Raw genomic sequence first — 26,340 nt, 5'->3', positions numbered from 1 at the left:
TCTAACTACTACCTCAGTGGAGTAATAGGTACTGAATGCTAAGTAATGGGTCTCGAGTTCGTTTTCAAGTTCGGGCAGATTATTATTAGGGTACTTTCTTTTACCATTTTTTTCTATGATACTATGGGAGTAAAGAATTGTGTCCGGTATATGGCAATGAGATCAGCATCGGCACGTTGGACTTATAACTAAAGAACTGATGTATAGTGGGCGTTACATTTATACATGTGCAATTATGCACCTCTCTTACATAAGCCTATATTATAACAACAAGAAGGAATAATAATAATAATGCCAATTATTACTGAACATAGTCTACACTGCAGTGATTATGCGTGGCAAACACTAGCCAACTAATTAGGAGTAATTAATTTACCAGCGGATTAATTTCCAAGCCATATAGAGATCTGTCATATAGAGAATTGGTTTAATTGAACTGCAATTCATATGTACGAGTAAATAGCTAATATCTTAATTAAATGACTGCACGGTTGGTGCGTTGGCTGGGCGACCCGCTGCCGTGCAAAATGTAGCGGGTTCGATTCCCGCTCGGAGCAATTCTTTGTGTGATCCACAAATTGTTTTTGCGGGTTTGGGTGTCATGTATATGTGAACTTGTATGTTTGTAAACGCACCCACGACACAGGAGAAAATACTAGTGTGGGACAAAGTTTAAAAAAAAGCAAATTGCAATTTTAAATAATACTTTTACTGACGGGCACGTTAAAGTTGCACTAATGTCAATAATAATATGTTCATGTCCCCCTTATAAAAAGACAAACAATTAGGTAATGCACATAATATATATGTATATCACGTATTGAATTACCATTATATATTTACAAAATGAAGGTGATTTATTTTTTAATTCTAGTGAAAATAATTTTTGGCATGTCATGCAATGAGCTTTGTCACAAGGACATTTATTTTCAAAGAGTTCTGGATCCCATTATAAGTCTTGGACACAGGTATTACAGAACATTCAAAAGCATGAAATTCCATTTGTGCAAATCTGGACAATGGAAAAGATCAATGGATGGCAGAGACAGTGGTTTTCTGGAAAATCCATCAGGATACCTTTGAAATGGCTGCTCACAAAGGAAGGTGCAGTCTTTTGTCTTTTGGATTAGCTGACCAAACGGAATTGTGTATGGGTGCCCATTTTTTTACTTTTTTATTTCCACAAAGCTCCCTTTTCGTATAGAAGAAAAGTATACCATTTTTTTCTTGTTAATGGGGTCTAAATAAACTTGAAAAATATTTAACTTCGAAAGTGTCACGTTGGTACCTGCCAGGTAAGTAAGTCGCCCCCCCCTTATTTTTGGAAAACGGGCATTTAAGCTCTCACCATATCACATCATCCTTTCTTTTATTTAAACAAATAGGGCTCAATTCCTTGTAACTCCTGGAAAAAATGCTCTACCAAACATACGACTCGCATCATGTGGATTGTTACACACAGACGTACTGCACACTGCACCATGATGGAATCGCACGATTGCCACTTAATAGGCCGTGCACTCAATTGTCTAGGCTATTGTTATGGGGAAATTAGGCGTCTCGCAATTTCACGGCTAGTAATATTTGACTGACAGCCTGCATAATATGAGGAGTGTTATGAAACTCAAGGCTACAAAGCCTTTAGATATTTTTGACGTAAGTTAAGGTTATGAAATTGATTATGCACCTATTTTATAAATATAATCTTGACTTGAAGACAGTAAGTGACCTCTGAGTTTATTTTCGTGTTTCCTCTTAAATTGGGTAGTTAGGAAATATGGAACAAATATTGCTTTTTTAATTTTGATTGCGAAAAATTATTGTTTATATCTTTTACCATTATAAAGAGAGACTCCTAACTGAATATATTTATGAGGCTACTAAAGTAGAAAACAAAAGTTAAATTTAACTTTCGAATTGCTAATTATTTGTATGACATGATGCGGACGAAGTTTTTTAACAAATATTTCGTAGAATCCATTAGTGAGAGCTTTTGAACTAACAATGATGTAATTTACACTGAGTATAAGTAACATTTTAATACTAATTGTTATGTTATAATGTTAAATGCGTTTTAAGTAATAAACATCTCGGAATCTCTCGGATCTCAGTAATAAACATCGGGAATGGAATACCTTTAGGTATATAATTATAAAAAAGTATGTAGTTATAAGCGTCACTACATAGTATAAAACAAAGTCGCTTTTTCTGTCATGTTGTATGTCCCTATGAACGCTTAAATCTTTAAAACTACGCAACGGATTTTGATGCGGTTTTTTTTAATAGATAGAGTAACTCATGAGGAAGGTTTTTATGTATAATACAGGTATAATATATCACCATTGCACACATGCGAAGCTGGGGCGGGTCGCTAGTAAAGAATAACTTTTGGTCTATTTTAGAGAGTTATGTGATTGTATTGTAGGTAATCCATTCCTAGTATAATTTAATCCGCTTATGCACTAAAGGCATTTACAGGCCACATTTATCGGGCGTCAATGATAACCAAACGATGGAATTGTTCAGGATAAATCCCTATTAGTTTGCTTACCACCGACTGTTCTATTGAACACGTTGCAAATCTTATTTGTACACATGTGAATAATATGCGGTATTTGAAAACTGTTTATTGCAAGGTTTATTTAATATTTATGTGTAATATTACGTTACCTTTTTTAATCTGCACATTACATACATACACATTATATCACGGCTGTCTTCCAAGGAGGAAGCAGAGACAATGGAACGCCAATTGGCACAGTTTTTACACACCTCTTTCGCTTCATCAACATTCAGCACATTATAGAAGTGTATAGTTATGTACAATTTACTTTTACCTGCACTTTACTAATTATACTAAAATTGCCATGTCCACCATACAATTCTTAAATCTGTCGTTGTTTGAGATTTATTTGACAAACCAAAAAATACCTAAATGTCTTGCTCGATCCGGAAATTGATTCTAAGACCCTTTGCTCGGCAGTCGCATTTGCGATGCAGCTGAGGAAGCAGTCCCAGTGAAAAAGGAAATAGTATAAACCTGCAATGTTACTTTAAAATAAACATTGTTTTCCCTTCGTACGAAACTGAATTTAAAGTTCCTTAAGTAAATACTCTTTCAATTCACTTTGTTCAGTGTAACTGTGGCAGGGGACATGCTGAACAAAAGATGTAGCCAAATGTAACTACATAAGAAAACCTACTTTAATATCTTAGCAGTAAAGTGTAAAGTAAAAATGTTAATGGTGCAGGTGAAGCGGTTCCGTCCACAAACAAAATTCATCTTGTATTTGTATCACAAAAGAAATTGAAAAAAAAGTAAACTTGGGTTGCAGTGGAATGCTTTTTGCTTTCCGCTTTAAAGTTACGACTTAACTTAAAGAAGGAAAAATTGTTCACCATTGGCCAAAGGGCTTCATTTTTTAAACGCTAGAGCTGCGTCGTTTGTTAGAAAAAAACAAGGAACGGAAATATGAAAACGATTTTCTCGGTTATATTTTTTGTAGCCGTATTACCGTTCGTAGCTGGGTTGAGGAAAAATGTTATAATTGCAGTGAAAACATTAATTGCAGCTATGGGTAACTGCGTTTCAGAAGAGCGTAATGATGAATATTATCTTGGAAATGAAGTAATTCCAAATTTACTTATTTGCAAATAAGATGTACTTCGTTGGGTAGAATTTCGATTTTGCAGTTATTAATGTTGGTTGTTAGACGATGTGACTAACCACAGCCTGTCCACAGTCTGTCCACAGCCACGGGTCTGTGTAGCCGAGACGCCGTTCGTTTGATTGGATCATAAGCTTTGTTAGAGGATTGGCTTTCCTAGATCGGTGGCAAATTGTTACAATGTGCCACCAATATAGTTGGCACGGCTTAGAAATCTGATATCGGGATGGAGTAACTGTGGTGATAATTTAATTAGATCTCCGCTGCTTTAACCTACATGTTATTAAGATAATTGTCTTAATAATCTGTGTATTAATTAGATGATTTTGATGTTAATTGCACATTATTTTACATACATATTTTATCATTCATTTATAGTGTTGTATAACAGAAGAATTATGCTGAAAGATTTCGGTATGGTGAAAAAATTTGCTATAAAGTCTACGTGTTGAATAAAAACTGGACTCGAAATACCTGAGATCGGCCGCGTCAACCCACGCCGTCCCACGCACTGCGGTGAAAGGTTGAATAGGCCCAAATTTTGTATAAATATATGTGGAAGAATGAGGTTTTAAAAGTAGACCCATTACATTCATGTATGCAGAGATAAAAGCTCGGTACTTCAGTAGATTTCCAACGAATATAAAAGATACTCTGGGGTTCTGTATCAATACAGTCTTTGTTTGAGAAAGACCATTACTTTTTATTGTTCTAATTTCATTCACGGCTATCTTTTATATTTTCAAATCATTACTATAAATGTACACGACAACAGCAATGAAATAAATTACCCAGTCCAGGGAATGCACTGGTCGTTTAAAATTCCTATGTTCCTAGGTTTTAAACGTTTCTCGCCGGCTGGTAGTTTGTAGTTATGACATACGAGTGTACGCCCGCGGGGAATCACGTTCTGAACAGCTCGGCACATTTCCTACGGATATTGGTATCCCATAAATATATTCTTAAACGACTATTTTATGCGCTAAACGTTTTCTTTGGCTGAATCAACATATTTGAACCGTAAACGTTCGTACTTACTTCAAACAGGAATTTATGTACCCAATTGGCATGTTTGCTGCATGATTCTAGTAAAACTAGGGAGTTTTCATTTCATTTGAGTGACATACTACGCGGGTGCTACCTGATGCCTAATCCTCGCTAGGCAAAGTCATTGGATGACTTTCCACCCTGAAATAAAAAATTAAACTCTACTCAACGTAAATAAATTCTATTTTTTAATAAATGAATTAATTTTATTTTTAAACGAGTAGAATTTATTTACGTTTAATTATTTTATATTCATACATTCAGATCATTTCCATTAAGAAACAGAAACACAGTTCCACAGAAGTTAGCAACAAGCTCATCTGTACAATAAATACATCAATATCAAACGGCAGACGTCCAACAAGTTAGATCCCAGTTTGTTGCGGAGTTCAAAGTTGTAAAGTTCAACACATTCAGCGCTAACATGCGTGAAATTCTACTTATTATTTAAATTGAATATCCCAGTCCCAGTACTGAACGCTTTGTATCATCAAAGCTCAGCTCGTCAACTAGTTTGCATGTAATTACATTTCGTTGACGTTGACCAGACAGCTTAGTGGCGACACCGCAGCAAATAAAATTAAATAAATGTTTTCTGCAATAATAGAAGTGTTGAACAAAACGCTTAGCTGTCCACGTTTATTATCATTAAATAACAAGATAGTTCTGCACCACAAGCAATTTTCTCAGAAATACTCAGCACTAGTTTTCTAAAGGATTTTATTGAAGTCCGCAGGTAATGAGAGGAATGTAATATTTAGCGCGTATAAAAGAAATTGAACGAGCCAATGCATGAGGAATTTCAATCGCATGGTATGCTGTCCGGTAGAATGTCATAAGCTTGCCGCACGAAGCGGTCTGAGGGGCGAGTGCGACGTTTTTTATACGTTAATGTGAACGAAACATTAATGAAATTCGGCGTTCTGATTCGTCAGCTCAAAGTTACCAACCAATCGGAGGGCTAGACGCGGTAATATTTCGATGCGTACTAAGCAATCAAAGCAATGAATTGTACAAATGTCCCAATCGAGTTAACTTAAAACAAACTAGTACTCCGCCATCTCCCAGTGTCCTATGTATTACTTCACAAAAGGAAGGAGTCCACAGAATATCTAACCAACTTCATCCCTCTAGGGGCCCGAGTTATTCAGTGTAGTTTTATTTCTTCTCTCTACAATAGTTCACATGTTACAGAGAGATTTATTGGCGATATTTTCAATTTGTTCTGAGATCAAAATAAAAGCTATTAGTGTCGCTACGTCAGGCGTCCTTTTGTTTTCTTAAGTTAATTTGTAATTTGTTTTAGTAAGTTAAGGTTTGGTTAAGTTTCTTTTTTATTATTTTGAAACATGATTTGAATTATTTATCAAAGAATTTTATCACAATTTGGAGTAAATCGATAACGATTACATAATATATGTAATTAAAAGTTTTAAGTCCAGGTTTAATTTTAATGGCTATTATTTTTGTTGACAAATAGTGAAAAGTTGGTATACATTGTATAGCGGCTTTACGTGCCGTAATGTACACCTCGGCCTACCCCTCCGGGGATAAAAGGTGTGAAGTTGCATTTATTTGCCACAATGCACAGCATAGGCATCTTTTTGTGCATTGATAACGTACCACTGTTTAAAAAAATCAAACAGAACTCTTCCTATGTCATATTTTTTATTTTTATAAGTTCATTCCCTACGTTTTATTATTCAACCCAGTTTTATAGTAAACATGCTTATGAGAACTGACGTTTGTCACGCTACTAGTAATCGGAACTATGTTGTAGCTGTAGCAAGAAATGTATACCGTATACAAAAAGAAACAACATTTACTACCAAAACCAAATGAAACTTCTTGCTTTGTGCTCCTATTGACTTATTTTATCTATCCGAAAATCACAAAATAAGCACCTAGTCTGTTGAAATATTACAAAAATATTTAGGTATCTTAACCTGTTAAACAATTTCCGAATCATCCTTCGGTACATTTTTCGGATAATTTGTTCAAAGGGTAAATATTTTGAATAGAATTTTAGCTTTAGAAAAAGCGGGTACAATGGCGGACGTGGCGCGCGATCGCTGAAAGAATTTCCAATTCACAATACTTTTTGCTCTAGTTTCAAAGAATAACGAAGCGTGCCGAGTAAGATATTTCTTGTGGACTACCACAGACATGTAAAATGTCTGCAGAACCACTACCCTCGTCTGCTTGTTTCTTCTATTATGGTAATTTATCATTGCTTTCTACGTCTATGATTCTATCTAGCTAGAATAGAAATTTTCTCTATAACATTTGGACGCAAATTGGAAGAATGTTTTCGGAGCTCTTAGTATTATATAGGTATATTCTATTCTTTTGTTATGATACCTCTTAAGTGGAATTGGGACACTTTGAATGCAGTAGATAGAAAAAAGACTGATGGGTCCAAAAGTAAGTATTGGAGTAGCGACCGACCATTCTCTGGTAAACACTCAACCTCAAAGTCATAGAGAATTTGACCTAAGCTCGGCAAGGCTCATCATTTATTTAATCAATTTAGAATTCTATTAAAACAATAAAATATTATGAAACAGTTCAATATGAAGGTACATAGATATCTTATCTCCTTTTCAGTTTCAGTACCGTATTGTTATTTATTTTTCATGAAGAAACATTTTACGGCCATTCTTTCTAATTACAGTATATCTTACAAAGTAAATTATTACTAATAAGAAAGTTAACCTGTAATTATCCTTTGTTTTAGTTGCTAATTAGCAGCGCAACGTTGTTAATAATCTCAAAGGCTTTAAGAAAAGGTAATGTTCTGCAGGAAATGCTAAGAGGTTATATAAACCTGAGATCTAGGTTACATCGAGCTAGGTAATAATTTGTATTAAATTTTATACTAAGATTTAATGAATGTAATATTTTGCTGCGAATAGTTTGAGTAATTGTGTTATTGTAATATTAGTCAGCTACGTAAGGTCTTGAATTTGTAATTCTGTTATGATTCATCAGAAATTTATTAGAAAATGTAACCTTTCTTTGATATCTTTCACAGGTAGCTGTAGACACTATCATAATTTAAAACAAGCCATTGAACCTTAGAAGAGGATCAGCAAATACCAACCCAGCCTTAGACTCAGGTAGAACCAAAATTAATCGGGTAAAAAGCAAAGTAAATGGTTGTCTAACTGGATAATAAATTAAATACAAGTTTATTCTTGGCCACGGTTTCTGTTCCCACAGTCTAGCAAGTGTTTGTTAAATATTTACTCATCGGAAGGACCAGCGTCAGCTAAAGGTAGCATTAGCACGAAAAGCGAGACTTACCACCTTTTGAAATATAAATTTGTGGCTGGCCCTCCCCGAAGGTATTTGCGGAATTATTATTTCAAAACAGACTTGCAACCAGGAGATCTAGTTTGTAATTAGCATTTTTTTAATAACGTTTATTTATTTTTTTTGCTATTTTTTTTTAGGTTTGCTGTTTATTATTAATGTTTCTTTAAGAGAGAAAATCAAGCCTCCATGCTTAATTTTCTCTGTATTTATATGATTATTGTAATTTAGAGATACAGACAGACATCAAGAGCACCTTTTGACTTCGATTTTCTTCATTCTCATTCCTGTATAAAATATACAAATTATGCAATAGAAGAGCTTCCTACTTTTTAAGGGGAGATAATCATCCAGTGTCTTCTCTCGCCAGGGCGAGGCGAGAGGAAGTGTCAGACTCTTACTGACTAAAAACCACCCCGTTCTTACTCCTGTTTTTCGAGCCGGGGCCCCGGTAAACCCGCTAGTCTAGTATTCCGCAACTCCGGAAAAGCTTCCTATTGAGTGAAAACAATTTAGACTTAGAAATGGGACCATAACCGCCACACACCATTCAACTACTGAAGCAAAAGCGTACATTTCTCTCTGTAATGGAAACAATGCAATTGCCATTGCTATTTATGCAATATTAACATTGAACCATTTCCCGAAGCCATAGAGTAGAAAATACAATGTAACTTGAAGTTACAAACAACTTTTACAACTTCAAATGTTTCAACTTAATACTTTGACGGGCACATTAAGGCCTGTAGCCGTTGTCCAATGCTTTCGCTTTTGAAACTATGCATATATTATTGTAGAAAATCTTCAAAGCTTCAGCGCTATTATGCACTATATTTACCAAGTTTTAAAACGAAACCTCTTTGAGAATTTACCTTTCTTCTCCAATTCAATACTCTAACTCCTTTATAGTAAAACTTTGGTTTATATTAAAAAGCTTTCTGCATCTTGGGTGCACTTTAAAAGACAAATCTAGTGTACATAACTCACTAACACCTGGAAAAACAGAGAATCATAAAAATGTTGGTTTGAGTGGGAATTGAACCCATGCACCCAGATCACCCAACCTCTGCGCTTTGTAGTCGATAAAATAATGAAGTATCCTATTTTATCTAGTCTCATAGGACAGTATTCGGACACAATCGGATTAAGAGCAACAATTTTAAGTGCTTTGCTTGCTTTTAAAGTTTCGACAAGGCGATTTACATCGCTATACGGGTACACAATGAACCTTACTTGTACAGAAATGTTCTAAAATTTCAATAAAAAGATTTAAGTAACGAGGTCCCTAAGAAATGTGTGCTACTAAGTAATAGTCGCAAGTTTGAAATGACAGACAATAATTAACGTTAGGAGCAGACGGTACTTTGTAAGAAGTACCATTTGTTACAATGTCACTTCTAGAACTCAAGTGTTATTTACTTAGAAAACTTTGTGAGATTTAACTTTGTTTACCCGTACCCACAAGCTTGGGCAAGTCCAAAATACAGCCGCAAGGAGTATTCGCAAATGTGGCCTGCGTTCTAAATATATTCGAATGAAAATCTTACAGTTTAATGTACAACTTTGCATGTTCGGGTGTTTCTTACTCTGTCAAGCAAAAACTACTGCACGGATTAAGGTAGAAACTTGCGTACACATGTGAAACGAAAATGAGATAATAGGGCATTAAAAACTTTTCATATTCTGACAAAGCGCTAGGAGTATGTTATAATTTCTTTTAATGAACAACATTTTTTTTTGTTGTCTAAATATGCAAATATGTTACGCCAACCAACTAGAGCCGTTTGGTCTTAGTTAGAAAACTAAGACCAAACGGCTCTAGTTGAATTTTTACTATAGATGTTCAATTATTCCATTATAATCTATCTGAACATGTCATACACCGCCTGCAAGTGGTAAAACACACCACTTTGATAAAATACTAGTTCTCACAGCAACTAGCCATTTTGCGTCGAGCGCAAAGTTTGCTTAACTTTGAGGTTACGAAGTTTAGCGTCTGGTTGAATGGATGGTCAGAACGCGAGTAAACAAAATAATAGTAACAGCAGTAGGGACGCTGTTCAACTATATTATTATATGTATTTTGTATGAATCAATTTACTTACCGAAAGTCGTTGTTTGCCAGGTCCATTTTGATTCGTTTCCAGATCGCGAGGGTCTTTAGTTCGTATGAGTTTAGTGAAGAGGATGTGTGTGTCACGTTTGAGGACACCCCAGTCCACCTGCTGGAAGCGTCCCACAAAGCTGTAACAAACGTACCACATCAAGTAACTGCTAGACTTCTGTACTTAAACACTAGTTTCTCGTTACTATATAAGATATAAAGGTTGCGTGTGTACTTCGGCACTCCAATTCGATGTATTCTTGGTCTTTGATTTTTATTCATCGTAGCGAGACTGTTTTTATGACTATAAGGTTTTAATGAAATATAATAATATGTGTATTATTTTATAATTGTCACTCTTAATTCTTACATATGAGCTATTTATTATTAGTTGCCAATTTGAAATTGTGAATTTTATTTATATAAGATCAACTGATATTAATTAACTGCTTTATATTTAATTATTACAGAAATAGTTCAAACACAAGAGTTCTCTTTATATATATCTAAACAAACTTATGAAGAAATTGTACTTACTCGCTCATTGCGGGTAGCCGAAGCCATGAACCCAGTAGGCTGTCTGTAAAAAAAGAAAAAATATAAGTTAGTCATATAATCACATACTTAAGTAATATTTATCAATAGTTGATTTTTTTTTAAGCTTTTGGTATCAATAGTTTCGACTGGCTTTTGTCTTTCATTACTTTTGTAACATAGAATTAAATGATTATAAAAAAATACATTAATTTAGACCAGCATGCTAATAGAATACCTACAGACCTAGTTCTTCATTTTCCTTTAAAAATATGTCAAGTGAAGTAAGTTAAAAGGTACAACTACGTTTCTTATCGCTGATCTTGATATCTACCAAGTAACTTTCTGTAGAACAAATGCTCCTTTTTTACAGAATTGTATTTTGGTACTTATCAGGCATCGACCTGTTTAGTTACATGTTACGTCAAGATCACGTTACTATTTCACATCACAGCAAGACATTTTTCACCATTTATTGTTTTCATCCAATCAGGGATTAACATCTACCTTTTTAGAAAAATGGTCGTAATGTTATGCCGTGTTTAAGATATCGACAAAACCGTAAAGTGGAATTAACTACTCCGATTTCCATAATGTCAAGGTTAGCCAAATGTTGTATTTGAAGATTTGAAGACTATAGGAATATTCTAGAAATATTTCAAACGTAACTGTCGTGCTAAAGATTCAATTCCCAGATAAGGCAAAGTATTATTAAGTTATTTATCGAGAAAAAGATTTTAATGGGAAATTCGGTGTTGAAAGTATACACAGAAGACACGCAGAGATCAATTTAAATAGGTGTCATGTTTATTTACTGTATATTTACTTTCGCTTAAACGCTTTGCAGTTTGCATACTGGCTCGATAGTGAAGCCTTGTTTGCATTGCGACAGTGCCGCCCTGTGTGTACAAGCACACGTTTTGTGAAAGCGTTCAACGTTCAGTTTTTCATTTTCAATTTGTTGTAATGTACACCAATGAAACGGGTGAACGAGTATCCGATAGTAGGCCGGCTTTGTTACTTTTTGGAACCTAACGTGTGATATTGGACGGTGACCATTGAACTATCACTAAAATGGGGGAAATGTTTGCTTTCTACACTTTCGCTTTTATTTTCTATCTAAAAATAATGGCGCGTCCACACCTGGCGAATGCATGCAGTTTGTGAGCATCTGACGAACGGTTTATTAAACTACCACGTTCTTTTTCATCGTGTTCCAAATTTAAAGTTCATTTTTTTAAAAGAATTCACTGGCCTTTATTCTCGATTTATCCGAAAGAAAAGATAAGATGAAAGAAAACTACATGAATAGCGTCAATCATCATTGTAAAGGTTAGACATTAAACACAAAAAATATTCTAGCATACTTATTGATAGTTTCAAAGAAGTTATTCACATGTTCACTGTCAATTTGACATCAAAAGCCTACTTTCGGTATGTCCTGTGACTATTTGAGGACATATACAAAGAACTTTTCACAATCGTTTTAACATGTCTTCCCTTTCATAATTCACGACAATATGATCGCCCAAAAAGTTTGATTTACTTATCTGCCACTTATCTATTAAATATAACTACAATTATTTCAGCCATTTCGAAAAATGACTTAGACAGACAGACAAATGTTTCGAAGCATCAGTTTATGTTCAGTTAACACGCAAATATTCGTCCAAAGCTTTTATTGTTGCGTTTTAGATGGCACATTTTTATATTTCCTTTTATGATTTAAAATTTATCAGTAAAAGAAGTTTGGCTTATCATATCGGAGTCATAACATTACTGGAAAAAATGTTTCTTAAGTTATAAGTATACGAGCGGACCACCTCTGCTTACCCTTTCGAGGATAAAAAGTCGTGACCTTATGGTACTTCATAAAAGTACTATGTTCGACAAAAAGTAGACTAAGCTTAAGATAAGAAAAGGTTGATGAAAAATGACATGAACAAAAAGGTACCGTACCTATATTGTATTAAGGTTATTTATAATCGAATGAACGAACTTTCAATTACTATAAATGCCATAAAAGTTACTCTTCGTCGGGAAATGTTTGAATCTAAAAATAAAAAGATATATTTTAATTCAAACAATACCGATGGAGTATTCTTACTTCGGAGGAGAGTGCTTTTGTCTGGAGCTCCTTAAACTGCCCTTGAGAAATACTTCTTTTTATGCAATGCTTTTACTTTTCGATTCTAGATATACTACGTCTAAAATGTAGATAAATGACTGTAATTTTAAGGGTAAATATGAATATTCAGGAGCCAGACGCTTTTTGTACGATAACTTAAAAAGATAAAAATGTCTGAGTGCCTTATGTTACAAACTACTCAATTAATAACGTTTAAAGAAATTGTATTAATCTACATTGCAAGTGCCATCAATTTACGATATATGACGTTGATGTGCTTCATGGAAACTAGAGCACCTTCATTCACTTTGTATTAAAACCACTTTGTATTAGGTGTGGTAACAGGGTGGGCAATAAAAATGATGTGTTGGGTGTATCGTAAATTAAATTTATTGATGAAAACACAAGTTCAACCTCCTCTATTGTAAACAGTGAAGTCTTTCTACTTAATACTAAATGCAAATCTAATAAATATTTCAATTCATGTTGAATGTTGGTGCAAATATCTAATTACAGAACCGTAACTATAATGCTACGAAACGTCTACGAAACCGCTACGCAGCTACGGTATTCGTAGCACTCCGAACTCACCCGAGTACATTTTGGGTACCGTACAACGGAATTAAATTATTCTCGCTAAAATTAGATGTACTCGGGAACCGAAATTATTGAAAAAGTGCCAAATTTTGCGGCTCTGACATCGCTCGAGACCAAATTCAATTCTTTAAGTCAAATTCTAATTTGCTACGTGCTTTATCTACTGAAGATATTTTTCTTTTTATTCCGTCGTGTTCTTGCAATAAAATAGTAATTTAATAATGTTGCTCTTTTGTATTTATTATGTACTCTAAAATATTGAATTTGCAGTTGCATAAACTTAAACCTAAATACCAATACATAAATCATAATATCCATTTAACCCTTCACGAAACTGTCATCAAAATGAAATTTCTAACACCCAAAATCCATCGTCCGACGAATTATAGCTACAATTCCGTAACGTTCAGCCCTCGTTAATCAATTATGTCCAATTCCAGTAGAATATCGAGCCTTTATGATAAATTTATATATGATTGTGTGCGTATAACTACATAGCGTTCACTATGTGAGGCAATATGCTACGAAATTTCGTGTTACCAAAATTCCTTGAATTTCTTTGGCCACTTGTAATCTTAGTTACCTGACTTTGATACGAGGAAACTGGAAATAGTTTTGAAACTTCCCTTTTTCGCTGAACAGGCGTAGGGGTGGGGCCCATGAAATTCTAATATTGCGGTCACAAGGGTACTATGTGATTCTGCCCGGTAAAAGGTGAGGCTTTTTTATCATTGGAATATTTTCTCGTCTGTTGTTTCGATCTATTCGAAATATATCTGTCTTTGAAGACGAAATAGTGCGCGTTAAATAAGTGGATTAATGTATAATTGTACTGAAGAAACTATCCGTGTTCTTAGTAAGTTAATGTAACTACTATAATTGTTAATGAGAACTACCTTCATTTTCAGTCTTACCACTTTCTTGATAAACACAACGTTGCTTTTGTAAAAGCAACTCTAACAAAGCCACCTTTTGTTCACCAGTTAAAATTTAAAAAATAAAAATATATCTCAGCGCACTAGGAAATCATAATTAGTCCACGAACTTAATAATAAATTAGTACTCCCAATAACAGCAAATTGAAGTTAATTCTAGTAAAAAATCTTTGCTATCTAACCTTTTATAAATTGACCCTCATTAAGGGAGTATGACATTAAAAATATTCTTTGGAAAAAGTTTTGTGTAAGCCAACAGGTTATTTTTTATCTAGTCTCTTTTTATCGTTAGCACTGAATCAAGTGAAACGGTATTTAATTAAAGACTGTACTTTCTAGTTCCTCCTTTTAGCAATGCATTTTATTTTTCGTCAAAGCCTCCTCTTACAAATATTATGGCCTGTTTTTCAAAGATTTTTCTCCGAAGAGTCCGGTATTAAGCTCGAAGTAGTTAATTAGTTTTATATCCTTGGAGACTTCTCGTTGGCAAAAGGAAAAAATATTGAAGATGAACGACAACAACTATTGAAGATAGGAAAAAGAAAATGTAAGTTTATACATTTTCTTTTTCATTTATCTTACATAATATCAACGATATTAAAAAAATAGCTCGTAAACTTACCCATTGGTAAACTTTACGAGCTATTGGTGCTATTTTTTAAATATCGTTGCTATTATATTGTTTTGGTTACTCATAAATTATTTTCTGAGACTCAATTTAGAGTTCAGCCAAATCACATAAAATCTTAGAAGTGTTTAATAGTTTAATTGTTATTCGACTCCACGTGGTCAAAATGGTCATTAGCCTAATGCTATCAGATCGAAAAATAGTTGTACAGTTGGTTTTAAAAGTTCTTTGTTTTACATCCGTAATTCTAGTTCGTGTGGTCGTGAATACCGGATTTGTTCCACTCAAAGTTTTTTTATGAATGCGGCAAAACGTTGAACGTTTCCTGTTTCAGTTTCAGCTTATAGGTACTTTCAAATGTTCAGGATGTTGAAAGAAAATAATGGAAATCTTATAAATATTTTTAATGGAAAGTGTGTCGCTTATTAATAGTTCAATCAAAAGTCAGTAGGTACAGCTCTAACGAACGTATTAGGCACAATAAAAATTGTCCAATCAATAATTGAACTAGTCATCAGATCCCATTACACTTGAACCAGAAAAAATATATTAATTAATTTTATAGCACCTATTAAAAGTATTGACTTTTTTTTCAGTTCAGTTTACTCGGTTCATTGACTTATAAACTTTATCTGTGTATAATTGAAGTGGAAATTATATAAATGCTTATAACTCGGAGAAAAACTCTTCGAAGAATGCAGTTACTGAGACTACGAACCACTAACTGACAATAATTTGATTAGAGTTCTTTTTGGTTTCGCTGAAACGGTCGGTTCACGTTTTTTGTTCCCAAGACTGATGAAAACCGTTTTATATTTTTTCTTTATCCGGTCGTTGCAGCAAATTACTTCTGCTTTAGCGTCGTAAGTATCCTTTATTTCAGGAATTTTTATTAGACTGGAGACTCAATTCAAGACGTTTTCGGAATATCTGTATTTGGATGAAACGTACCTATAGTGGTGCTTTTTCCACCAGAGATAAGCTATGCTAAGCTGTGAAAATATGTGATCGTTTGCACTGATACTAAGCCATTGAGCGGTGCGAGAAAGATACGCAGTTGGAGAATGCGATGTATCAATAGTAGAGAAGCCATTTATAGCATGCATCTTTCCATAGAAAAAACATAGCTAAGTCCGTTTCCACATATGCAAAGCTTTGTGTACCAATAAATATCATTGATGGAAGTCAAACGCATCCACACTTCCACAGTAATGTAGCATAGAATATCTCTGGTAGAAATTATGCATACTACAATGTGAGTAAATATTAGTACAATCGAAGTTCCCTATACTGCAGAGCATTTTATCTTTAATCTTACCTATACTCATGAAAAGACAGAACAATAAGCTTCAAAAGTCGAGTCTAGTCTTACCTATTTTTGTTTTTGTAGTCCATGTTCTCTAACCCAACAGGCGGACAAAAGATTATTCTAGAGAACACTAGTGGTGCCGTCTCGTGTCGAAGCACGTTTCATCTCGCCACGTTAGACGGTAGCAAAATAATGTACTGCACATTAAATAATCACCGCTTTGTAACTTTGTATTATACATTTTACCGCACGGTTGGTGCAGTGTCCGGCAACTGGTTGCCGTGGAACGCGTTGCGGGTTCGATTCCACAAAACACAGGAGAAAATCGAAGTGAGGGGCAACGTTTTTTTTTAATATTATTTTTAGTTATTTCTGCCTTTATTCTTATCGTAAGTGTTGTTTGTAGAGCCAACTGAAGGATGGATCAGAATACTAAAAAGTAGATTTTAAAGCAAGTGCCGGGTTACAATAATAAAGGTTTTTATAAATTAAAGAAAGCATGCTAGGTACAACTATGAGTAAAAGTTTTGAACTTGTACTTTGGCTTAACTACTTACAAATATTACAACTTTAAGCCAACACAAAGAAAACAGACACCTTGCACCTGAAATAAAAGTCAAGTTTGTCTTACTGCCATTTATTTTTACAGTCTCTAGTTCTCAAAGATTATTTTTAGAGAACACAAGTCTCGTGTCGAAGCACGTTTCGTTCACGCCACGTTGGACGGGTACGAAATAATATAGTGCACATTAAATAATATCATTTCGCTTGGTACGAGTACGTTACGATCCAGACAGTGGACAATGGGACTTACTCACGACTGAACATTATTGTATTAGTGTCGTTCTATCTTGTCCCACTTTTTTTTATTTATACAATTGAATCTGTGGTGGCTTATTAAATTTGAAATAGCTTGAATTGTATATTCATTAATTGTTTTGTATATAAATTGATGCTGTGTAATAGATTTAGATTTGTAAAAGTATGTAACAATTATCTTGTTTTTGTTAATTAAAGTGTTTATTTTTGTATGATCACTATTTTGTTTTATTCCACTGATTCTTTGTTTCTTTTATTATTTTGATTTGTGTGTGCATTCTTATTTTTTTTATATAATCCTTGTATCTGTATGCATATCTATTGTTGATTTTCATTCTAACTATTTCAATATATTATGTTATACAACATAGCATATAATTCTTTGTACAATTTTATTACAGATCTTCCAACATAGACTGAGTCAGTTTTAAGTGCACAAACAGTTATCATTCAGTGCAATGTCCAGTTCTAATAAAAAATGAATAATAGAATATTGTAATAAAGACAGAAAGAAAAATTCCTTTGAATATAATAATGAGCAACAGGACGATTAAGGTTTTAATTAAAATACGGAGTTGCACCGTAATTATTCACAAAGAATTTTATTGCGACTTGAGTTTACAATAAAAAAAAACCCTTTTTAATATATCGAATGACGTTCAAATAAAGTTTTCAAACCGATAATAATTTGAATTTTTTTCAAGGTTTTATCTTCGTCTCCGTTTTTATAAGTACCGAGGCGAGTACTGATATACGGTAAATTACCTTCCTTAAACCGATTATTGGTCTATTTTACTTTTTCCCGACTAACTTTGAGGTACGAACTATTGGTATTACTACAATTTATTTTCTATAAATACCAATATAATAAGTATTACGTACAAAAGAATACCACCACTCCACAATAATGCTTCCACACATTTTTTCAAAGCAGCAAAACTTGAATAAATTCCTCACAGCATATCTGATGGGTCACAGGATTGTATTCCTACAATGCTATTTTAATTCCCAGTGAATGCTTTTACTACGATTGATTTTTTTAATGAAAATTGAGTATTAAATTGGATTATATTTTTTTTAAAGTCCTCTATAATGTATGGATTTATAGTTTAAATATTATTATTTCCAAAATGAATTAAAATGAATGTAAATGTATTTTATGAGACCGATAAACTACTTCCAGTCAATCTTTAATTGTAAGTCCTCCATGTGCTCGTATTTTTTGATATTTCTTACTTTTGTTTCTTACCCATGCAAGAAACTTCATAGTTCAACATTTTCAAGTTACATGTTAGAACACTTTCAATTACACCTCAGAACATAAAAGTAGTAGGCAATTTCAGAATCTAGAATTCACCACGACTCTGACAATAAGATTCTTCCGTACAATAGAAGTTATAACGAAACAGGTGAAAAGTGTTACAATAAAAACGAAAAATAAACTTGACAATAACCGTTTCTTTCTTCAATAACCTATTTTATATCTGAGAGACGCCATTTTATCTGATATTCTCTTAACACGTGTGAGAAACATCAATTTTCAACAGCTTCCCTCGTGGCAATCTGTAATAACCTCTATTGCATCTGAAGCATTATTATAAAAATGACATAGCTGACCTATTTACTGAGTTAAGCTGGGATACATTCCTCCAGCTTAGCTTCGTTCTCTCTCTCCAGATTTTAGAGATTTATACCAAAAAAGAGTAAAAGTTTGTTTGTAAAAGTAAAAGTAAAGTAAAAGTAAAAGTTTTACAATGTCAATTCAATTTTCATGCAATCGATTGCATGAAAATTCTCAGATGATGATTCTGTTAGACTCTCGCGGTTTTTATTAATTTTATAGTTTCTAGTTTACACTTTACTGCATATTATAACTATAATAAACTATAACTGTCTGTCAAGATTTTTAATAAGACCGGCAAACGGCTATCGGTGAAGTTGGGACAGTTTTTAATTTCTACCGTGATACACGCTGTGTGGGGATTAATGGCAGTTTCTAACTTTCCACAAGAAAGTTGGTTTTCTTTAATATGATATCGAGTTTCGCTCTTTTGATACACACACAGCTACATTAGAACGTGTGACGCAAAAACTTTGTACCCCTTTCTGAGAAATTATGCTCAAAGATGAGTTTAACATTTCATACAATTAAACTTTATCTAGCAAAGCTTTGCGGAATGCTAATATTATAGATACATTACAAATTAAAAAGCTACTTTGAAAGTCAGATTTCAAAACTAAAATCAACATATAGCTATAATTTTTATTACGTACGTACGTACGTACCTACTGATAGTTTGTAAGTCGATTAAAATAAGCTAGACAAAGTGATTTTAAAGTCGTTAGCCTTGAGACTCAATTACTTAGAAGAAACCAATATTTCAACGGGCGTTGCATGATATGCCAAGCATCTCTGCAAACTATGCAAGGAATAGCCGACAGTTGGTGGTGCTCTGCACTTAGTTGTTAGCTATCTACTCCCATGGGACAATGACTCTCATGAAAGTAAATGTATTAAACTAAATACTGTTGTGTAGAAACTAGAAACTCTCAACTGAATAGATAAGGCTGTGAATTATCATACACACTTGTCGTAAACTAAGAAACCTTAGTTGAAATATTCCTGACGAAAATTAGGACTTGTGTTGAATTTATGGGTCAGACAAATTATGCTTAGTGAGAAGTATTTTTGTTTTATTCTCTCGCGTAATATGAAAATTGTAAATCCCTTAAGTATGTTTAAAATTAGTCTTTCAAAGAACATATATTACATATACTAGAAACATGTAGTATGTAAGTTTGTTACTAATTTATGTACAGTAAGTAAATCGAAAAGCGTTGTGTTTAATAAACAAAGCGTGTTTATGTATCTATGTACGTACAACGTACATTCCATTAGTTTGTGCGCGTCATAAACAAAAGCGTGGGTGTGTGTAGGTGTTGTGACTAGTGTTGTCACGTAAATTATTGATAAACAAAATTATGCACATATGGTTGTGAAAGGGTGTCTATGCAATGACTAATAATTGTGTGCGATGGTGTAGAATCATGATAACAGCATAATAGCTTCGATGACACATTTGATAGGTACATGATGCGTCTACTCGCATTAAACATACATTTGGTGTATTATTATTTTACATTGTAATATCATATGTTCATCGAAAACCCATGTGATTTATTGCTATACTGAATTACTGACATTCTGGCATTCCCAGAATCGACAGCCAAATATCATATAGTTTATTTTCTTGCTATATTTTTATCTAGAATAGAATTCAAAGAATCTATTGGGAAATATATCTCAAAGTGGGACCGCGTGTTATTTCTAAGTAATTCGAAATTATTTCGACACTAATGGAACGTTGAACTCAAGATATATGACTGGGAAAAAGGGGAAAAGGAGAGATACTGCTTCGTTGTCGTTCTATAATCTTTAACATTTTTCCTCTCGACTGTTTTAGACATTCATGGCATATAATAACCAGTACAGATATAAAAATATACACAAACTATTACTACTCCTAACAAATGCTTTGCTACCAAATATAAAAGTCAAATATAGTGATATTTGACTATATTAAAAAAGGCCTAGGCAGTACTAAATTTAGTGAAATTTAGTACTGCCTAGACCTTTTTTTATATTTTAATACAAATGCGTAATTTGACTGAATATGTTCCTAATCCTTGATTAATTGGTTTTTCTTGTATCTCAAGTTATTGTATACCTGATTGGTGGAGCAGTGCGAACGCTCACAATATAAAACTTTGACCTTTGCCTTTGACTTTAAAATATTAAACAAACAAAACAGAGATTATAAAATAAAGCTTGCAGCAAAATCTTCATTAAAGTTATTTAACTATTCATGGACTAAGTTACGTTGCTACCACGGTCTTAAGTATATGTGAGATGCTACTGAATTCAACACAGTCTTTCTGTTTGCCAAGGCGAATAAAGTTTATCTTTCAAAAAATTTTGCATGCTTTTAGACTCGAAAAGAGCCATCAAACCTATCTTGAGCATCTTTCGTGGTTAGAATTTTAATTAACATTTACATGAAGAGTTGGTTTTTGAATATTTTTATTACAGGGTTAATTATGTAATAGTTCGGTTTATTAAGTTTAATAATTGATTTCGATTATACGTATTATTGTTATATTCCGAACCTTCATTTTATAATTAAGGTGGAACGTGAAATCTCAGAGATTGCAGTAAACTCGCCAGTTATTTAGTACTAGCTACTCCTGCTGTTTCACCCGTTCTGATCAGACCCTAATGTTTTATAGTTTATAGCCTTCCTCGATAAATGGAAAATCCAAAACAAAAAGATTTTTTCAAATAAAACCAGTCAATTTAGAGATTAACGCGTTTAAACGAACTATTCAGCTTTATTTATTAGTATAGATATTAGATTTGTTTATAACATACCGAACTGATAAAAAGCATCATTACTGCATTTACCATTTTTCATAATTCAGATAACCATATAAAGAGAATATAAACTCAAACTCAATTTTATGACACATAAAATAGCCAGTAATGACCGTAGGAATAAAGTTCATTTTATCTTATACCATAAAAACTGGTGTCACAAGAAAGCCAAGGGAAGTTTATAAAATTATAATAATATTATACAGTGGCGTGTCAATGAGAAATTATTAACAGCCGGTATTAATTGTATTTGAACTGTAAAAATCGATAACCATCAAAGTATTAAACTGCAATTACTCGACTAAACAATTTTCTTGAAAAACTTAAAGAAATTGCTTCAGCCGCCACAATATTGTAAATTTTTTAAATTGAAGTCACTTAAGTTATTAGTTTTAAAACGCGTTCTTTGTAACAATATAATATTTATGGATTTTCTACAAAACCTTGCTTTTTACGTTTAAGCTACGTGGGCTGATGCAATAAGTTGTTTTCATCCACAAATAATGAACATTATTTTTTCAATATGTTTTTTTACAAGTTTCAATTTGACGAACAATAATTTTATTATCAAAAAGTTTTTTAAATGTCTTCTAGACTATGGGCTCCGGTATGACACGAAACTAATCGAGTAACCTCGTCAAATAGTTACGTAAACCGTAAATCACAATTAATCTAGACAGATTAATTAAAAATAATATGTGTATTATCTCCAATTTAAAACAACAAAAATATGAAACCATTTTTAACTAGCAAAATTCGCAGAAACGAGCAATCCACTGAGAGACATCTAGACAGCACTCAAACAACGAAACTAAAAACTCTGCATTAATTAGTATGCAAAATGAGACACAATCCATGTTTTCTCGCAAACAAGACTATGATGTACTCTAGTATTATCATTAACGTTTTGCAAACTGTAAATCGACACGTTCAAAGGTTTTACTAAATAAATAACAGAGTACCAGGACAACAGAAACGTTCAAGTGATTATCATTGAGATTCAGTGAAACGTGACCAGTCCTGTATTAAAATTATTTTAATAGTTCATGCTGTAGACAGGATTAAGTCTTTTCCGATAGAATTGGTTTTATGTAGATATTGTCTCGATGTTATTTTGTTTCAATTGTAAATGATAAATATTCGAATTTTGCTTTGAATTGTTGCGATTATTATATATTTTAGTTTTCAGTTATTACTTTTTCTTTGGTCTCTCATAAAGACTTGTATTCGTAATAAATTCTTCGATGCCATCCAAAAACAACACGAAGGTAGGTATTATATGTTTACTTATGTACCAAATACTCTTTGGTACCAAAGTCCTATTTATATTTGTAAAATAAAACTTAAGCTTCCTAGAAATCATTGGCCGACTCGAACCACAACCGCCTTAAAAGTAACAAAATTGTATGATACTAACGCATGGTAATTTATCCTCCAAAGGTCGTTAACCTCAGGGGCAACGTTGGGGTAAACTCATATGTTTCACTCATGTCAGTAATTAACCGAACCCAGTGATTATAAATAGATTTTTTATTCCAATTATTCGTAGAAATTATTAATTAGTGAAGTCATTAATTTTTACATAAGAATGTAATCAAGAAGTACGAGGTTTATTATCGTCACAGTGTTTGTCCTACAAAGAAGTTATAATTGCTTACTGGTATCCTTATATCATTTATTTACCTCTCTGTATTATTTTTGTCTGATATTGCCGACTTGCTTTGAGTGCGTGTGAGAAGAAGTCTATACCCAGCAGTCGTATCATTTGCAGTATTGTATTTATAATGTTATTAAGATAAGAAGACATAATGTATATATTTAATAAACAAACAAACAATTTTACAAGCAAAGGATATTAAAGCCATGAAGCATTTATTTTAATCCTGACATACTTTATCTTCCTAGACGCTTCGTAGTAAAAAGCTTCAAAGGCTATTTTTACAAAGCACTACATTACCACTCAAATACCAAAGCGGTATGCACTCCTTATACCAAGATAGTTTACTAGCTATAACCAACCCACAAAGGAATTTATTTTACATAAAATATCTTCCATTTCCCTTTACTTTGTAAAATTTTTATCTCAGGTATTTGATAAGATGGAAATTAAATATAAACTATGTGGTGTATCAAAGCTCAAAGCACGATTGCAGGTGCACCGCAGCAAATATACAATCTGTTAGACGTAGCTCTGAATGCTCCACTTCCAGTGATACCTTTAAGAGGTAGCTATGTTTAATATTGACTAAGGTAAACGTTAAATAAATATGGTATTGAGAATGTTATTTTCAAAGGAATGCCCTATACCAAAGTCTTTATTAGGTAAGAGGATAACAATTTGCTTCGTACATGGGTGCTGTACATTTGGAATTGGGGATTTCCATCGATAAAATGTTTATTTTGATTTTGTAAATAACTATCGTAGGATATAGTGAATTAACTAAAACTCACGTAAATTAATTGAGAAAAGCTCTACTAGTCTCGAGTCACAGTGGGACTCTTCATCATGAGTAGCGTGCGTAGACGCGGTGATGTCACATACGACTTATTACATACTGCTAAAAGTTCTTATTATCACATATAATATTTTGTCTTTAAACTATTTCCAAAATTTAAAAATGTAGTATCAAACTTTCTTTTGAGCGATTACTAAAATCAACTGTCGAAATTTTAACCACCAACCTAACTCGACGATCGTTTTCTGTCTCATACTTATTTACTTTCCTAGTTACCATGTTGTATGCAAAAGATTAAAGAGGTACAAATAAACCCTTAAGAAAACCAACGTAAAAGAAAATGTTGATATTTTCATATTAGCATCGTAAACAGACGGAGTTTAATCAAAATGCAATTTACTTGCTTACAGAGAAATATTTACTTTAAAGATTATAATATTTTATTTTCTTATTTTATAGAAGAACGTGTGTGTTACGGAGATGTAATTAGCTCTGTGGCTGCAGCAAAATTTAACTAGATTAAAAACCAGTCTCTAACCAACATATGAGTAATACCTAGTTTTTATAATTACTACTATCGTCAGACATACTTACCAAGTTAATTAAAATCACGGTTTGCTTACGTAAAATAGTGGAGAAAAGCTCTACTAGTTTCGAATCTCAGAGGGAATCTTCATCGTGAAGACCGTACGCAGACGCGGACGTACTGAGAGTCCCTCTGTGACTCGAAACTAGTAGAGATTTTCTCCATAATTTACGCGAGTAATAAGTATTTTTAGTTATTAATAACTAGTTTTTATAAATCTAGTTATCAGACTAGATTTATAAAAACTAGTCAAGCATGAGTTAGTTTATCTGTATTATTAGAATTACATGTGCGTAAATGTTTTCAATTTTATTTACCTCGTTTAGACATGTTTTGTAATAAATAACCATTAATATATAAGGGTTAATGCCATAGCTTAAATAAAATATAATTCATGAATAAAGGTACTCAATAATGATATTTATTGGCACATATGTTTGTAGAAACTACCGAAAATGGGCGCCTGTTTCGACATGTTTGAAAATCCGAGTTATAAATAATTTAAACCAATACATATTCTAGTGGTATGTCTCAGAGCTGCGGCCATTCGAAGTATAGCCGTTATTTTATACCCTGGTTTATACATTTACTGATAGACTATAGTTTAAAGTCAATAAGAAGAATTTTCCTTTAACAAAAATTATAATGTTCAGTTAATTAGAACGTTTTATGCTTTTCCAATTGCCATGGCTTTTATAAAATAATCGTCGCCATCATATTGTATTAATACCTGAGCCGAATATGTAATGATGAGTATTTCATACATTATGTGTAAGTTTAGGTTTTTCTACACATTGCACATTGCATTGAATTCCAAATTGTATTAATTCTCGATAAAATATAAAAATGTTTCCATCAGCAACTAGGTTTGTTTTTTACACGTTTTTGTTCAATGTTACAATATTTTTTATAAATACGAGTCATCAACAACATCAACATCAGCACCTATAATTTGAATCCATTTCCTTCTTGTTTGTAAATAAGCAAATATTCGATTTCCTTGATAACAAGCCTTTGTCAGAGATCAATAGGGGTGTAATAAGGCGATTGGAATATTGAATTTTAATATTGTTATTTTTTTAAGCACCTAAATCAAAAATGTTTTCCAAATCTTCTGTTAGGTACTTTCTGTTCTTAATTATAATTAACTATTCTTAATTGTTAAATCTTAAACAAATTCATTAGAAATTCCGATAGAGACGACAAGCTTTGATTAGAAGCTGATGTCTGTATTTGATTTAGACAGTCCTTAACCACCGTTGTTCTCAAAGCATCAAAGGCATACCACATTCTGACTCTGATTCTGACTGTGTACAAATCTATTGCCGATGCAATTCTCCAACTTTGGTTTCGATATCCGTTTGACGGTAAGAGCCATTGAGCATAAGACTCATAGAGCGTGTTTCACGTTCTCAGTAAAGTGCATCCGACTGATTGCACCAGAAACTGGTCAAAGGACTGACTTACACCGAACTAAATTACACTTTTTGTTGTAGTTCACTAGTTTTCATAATATTTCATGCTGAGAATTCTCGCCAACTTTATTAATATTTCGAATATTAAGATGTTGCCCAAGATAAATTGGAACTACGTGAAATTATGAGATCCAGCTTGGAATATTCATCTTAGGGTTAGAAATGTTTATAAAACGAGTGGCGAACACGAAACGTTTTAAGTATATCGAAACAGTTCTTATTTTATTATGGCCTTTTTGAATTCTGAGAGATAAATAAAAATTACAAGTAAGTCCAGCAGTTTTTCAAATCACGTGATGAGTAGCTG

At 33.1% G+C, this 26,340-nt stretch overlaps 1 protein-coding gene across 2 annotated transcripts in view; it reads right to left on the bottom strand.

Annotated features, from left to right (window-relative positions):
* The window catches only part of LOC118263180 (probable cationic amino acid transporter), a 155,510-nt gene that overhangs the window by 115,001 nt on the left and 14,169 nt on the right, over positions 1-26,340 (bottom strand). For both annotated transcript variants that reach the window (XM_035575020.2, XM_035575026.2), the window contains exons 2-3: positions 10,672-10,714; positions 10,136-10,274 (exon numbers count right to left, since the gene is read on the bottom strand). In XM_035575020.2, coding sequence (XP_035430913.1) covers positions 10,136-10,274; positions 10,672-10,679 — 147 coding nt within the window. In that variant the 5' untranslated portion in view covers positions 10,680-10,714. The remainder of the gene's footprint in view (positions 1-10,135; positions 10,275-10,671; positions 10,715-26,340) is intronic.

This window comes from Spodoptera frugiperda, chromosome 25 (genome assembly GCF_023101765.2).
Source record: "Spodoptera frugiperda isolate SF20-4 chromosome 25, AGI-APGP_CSIRO_Sfru_2.0, whole genome shotgun sequence".
NCBI lineage: Eukaryota > Metazoa > Arthropoda > Insecta > Lepidoptera > Noctuidae > Spodoptera > Spodoptera frugiperda.
Note: the sequence above shows the minus strand (reverse complement) of the source record. Positions and strands in the feature narration are given on the sequence as shown.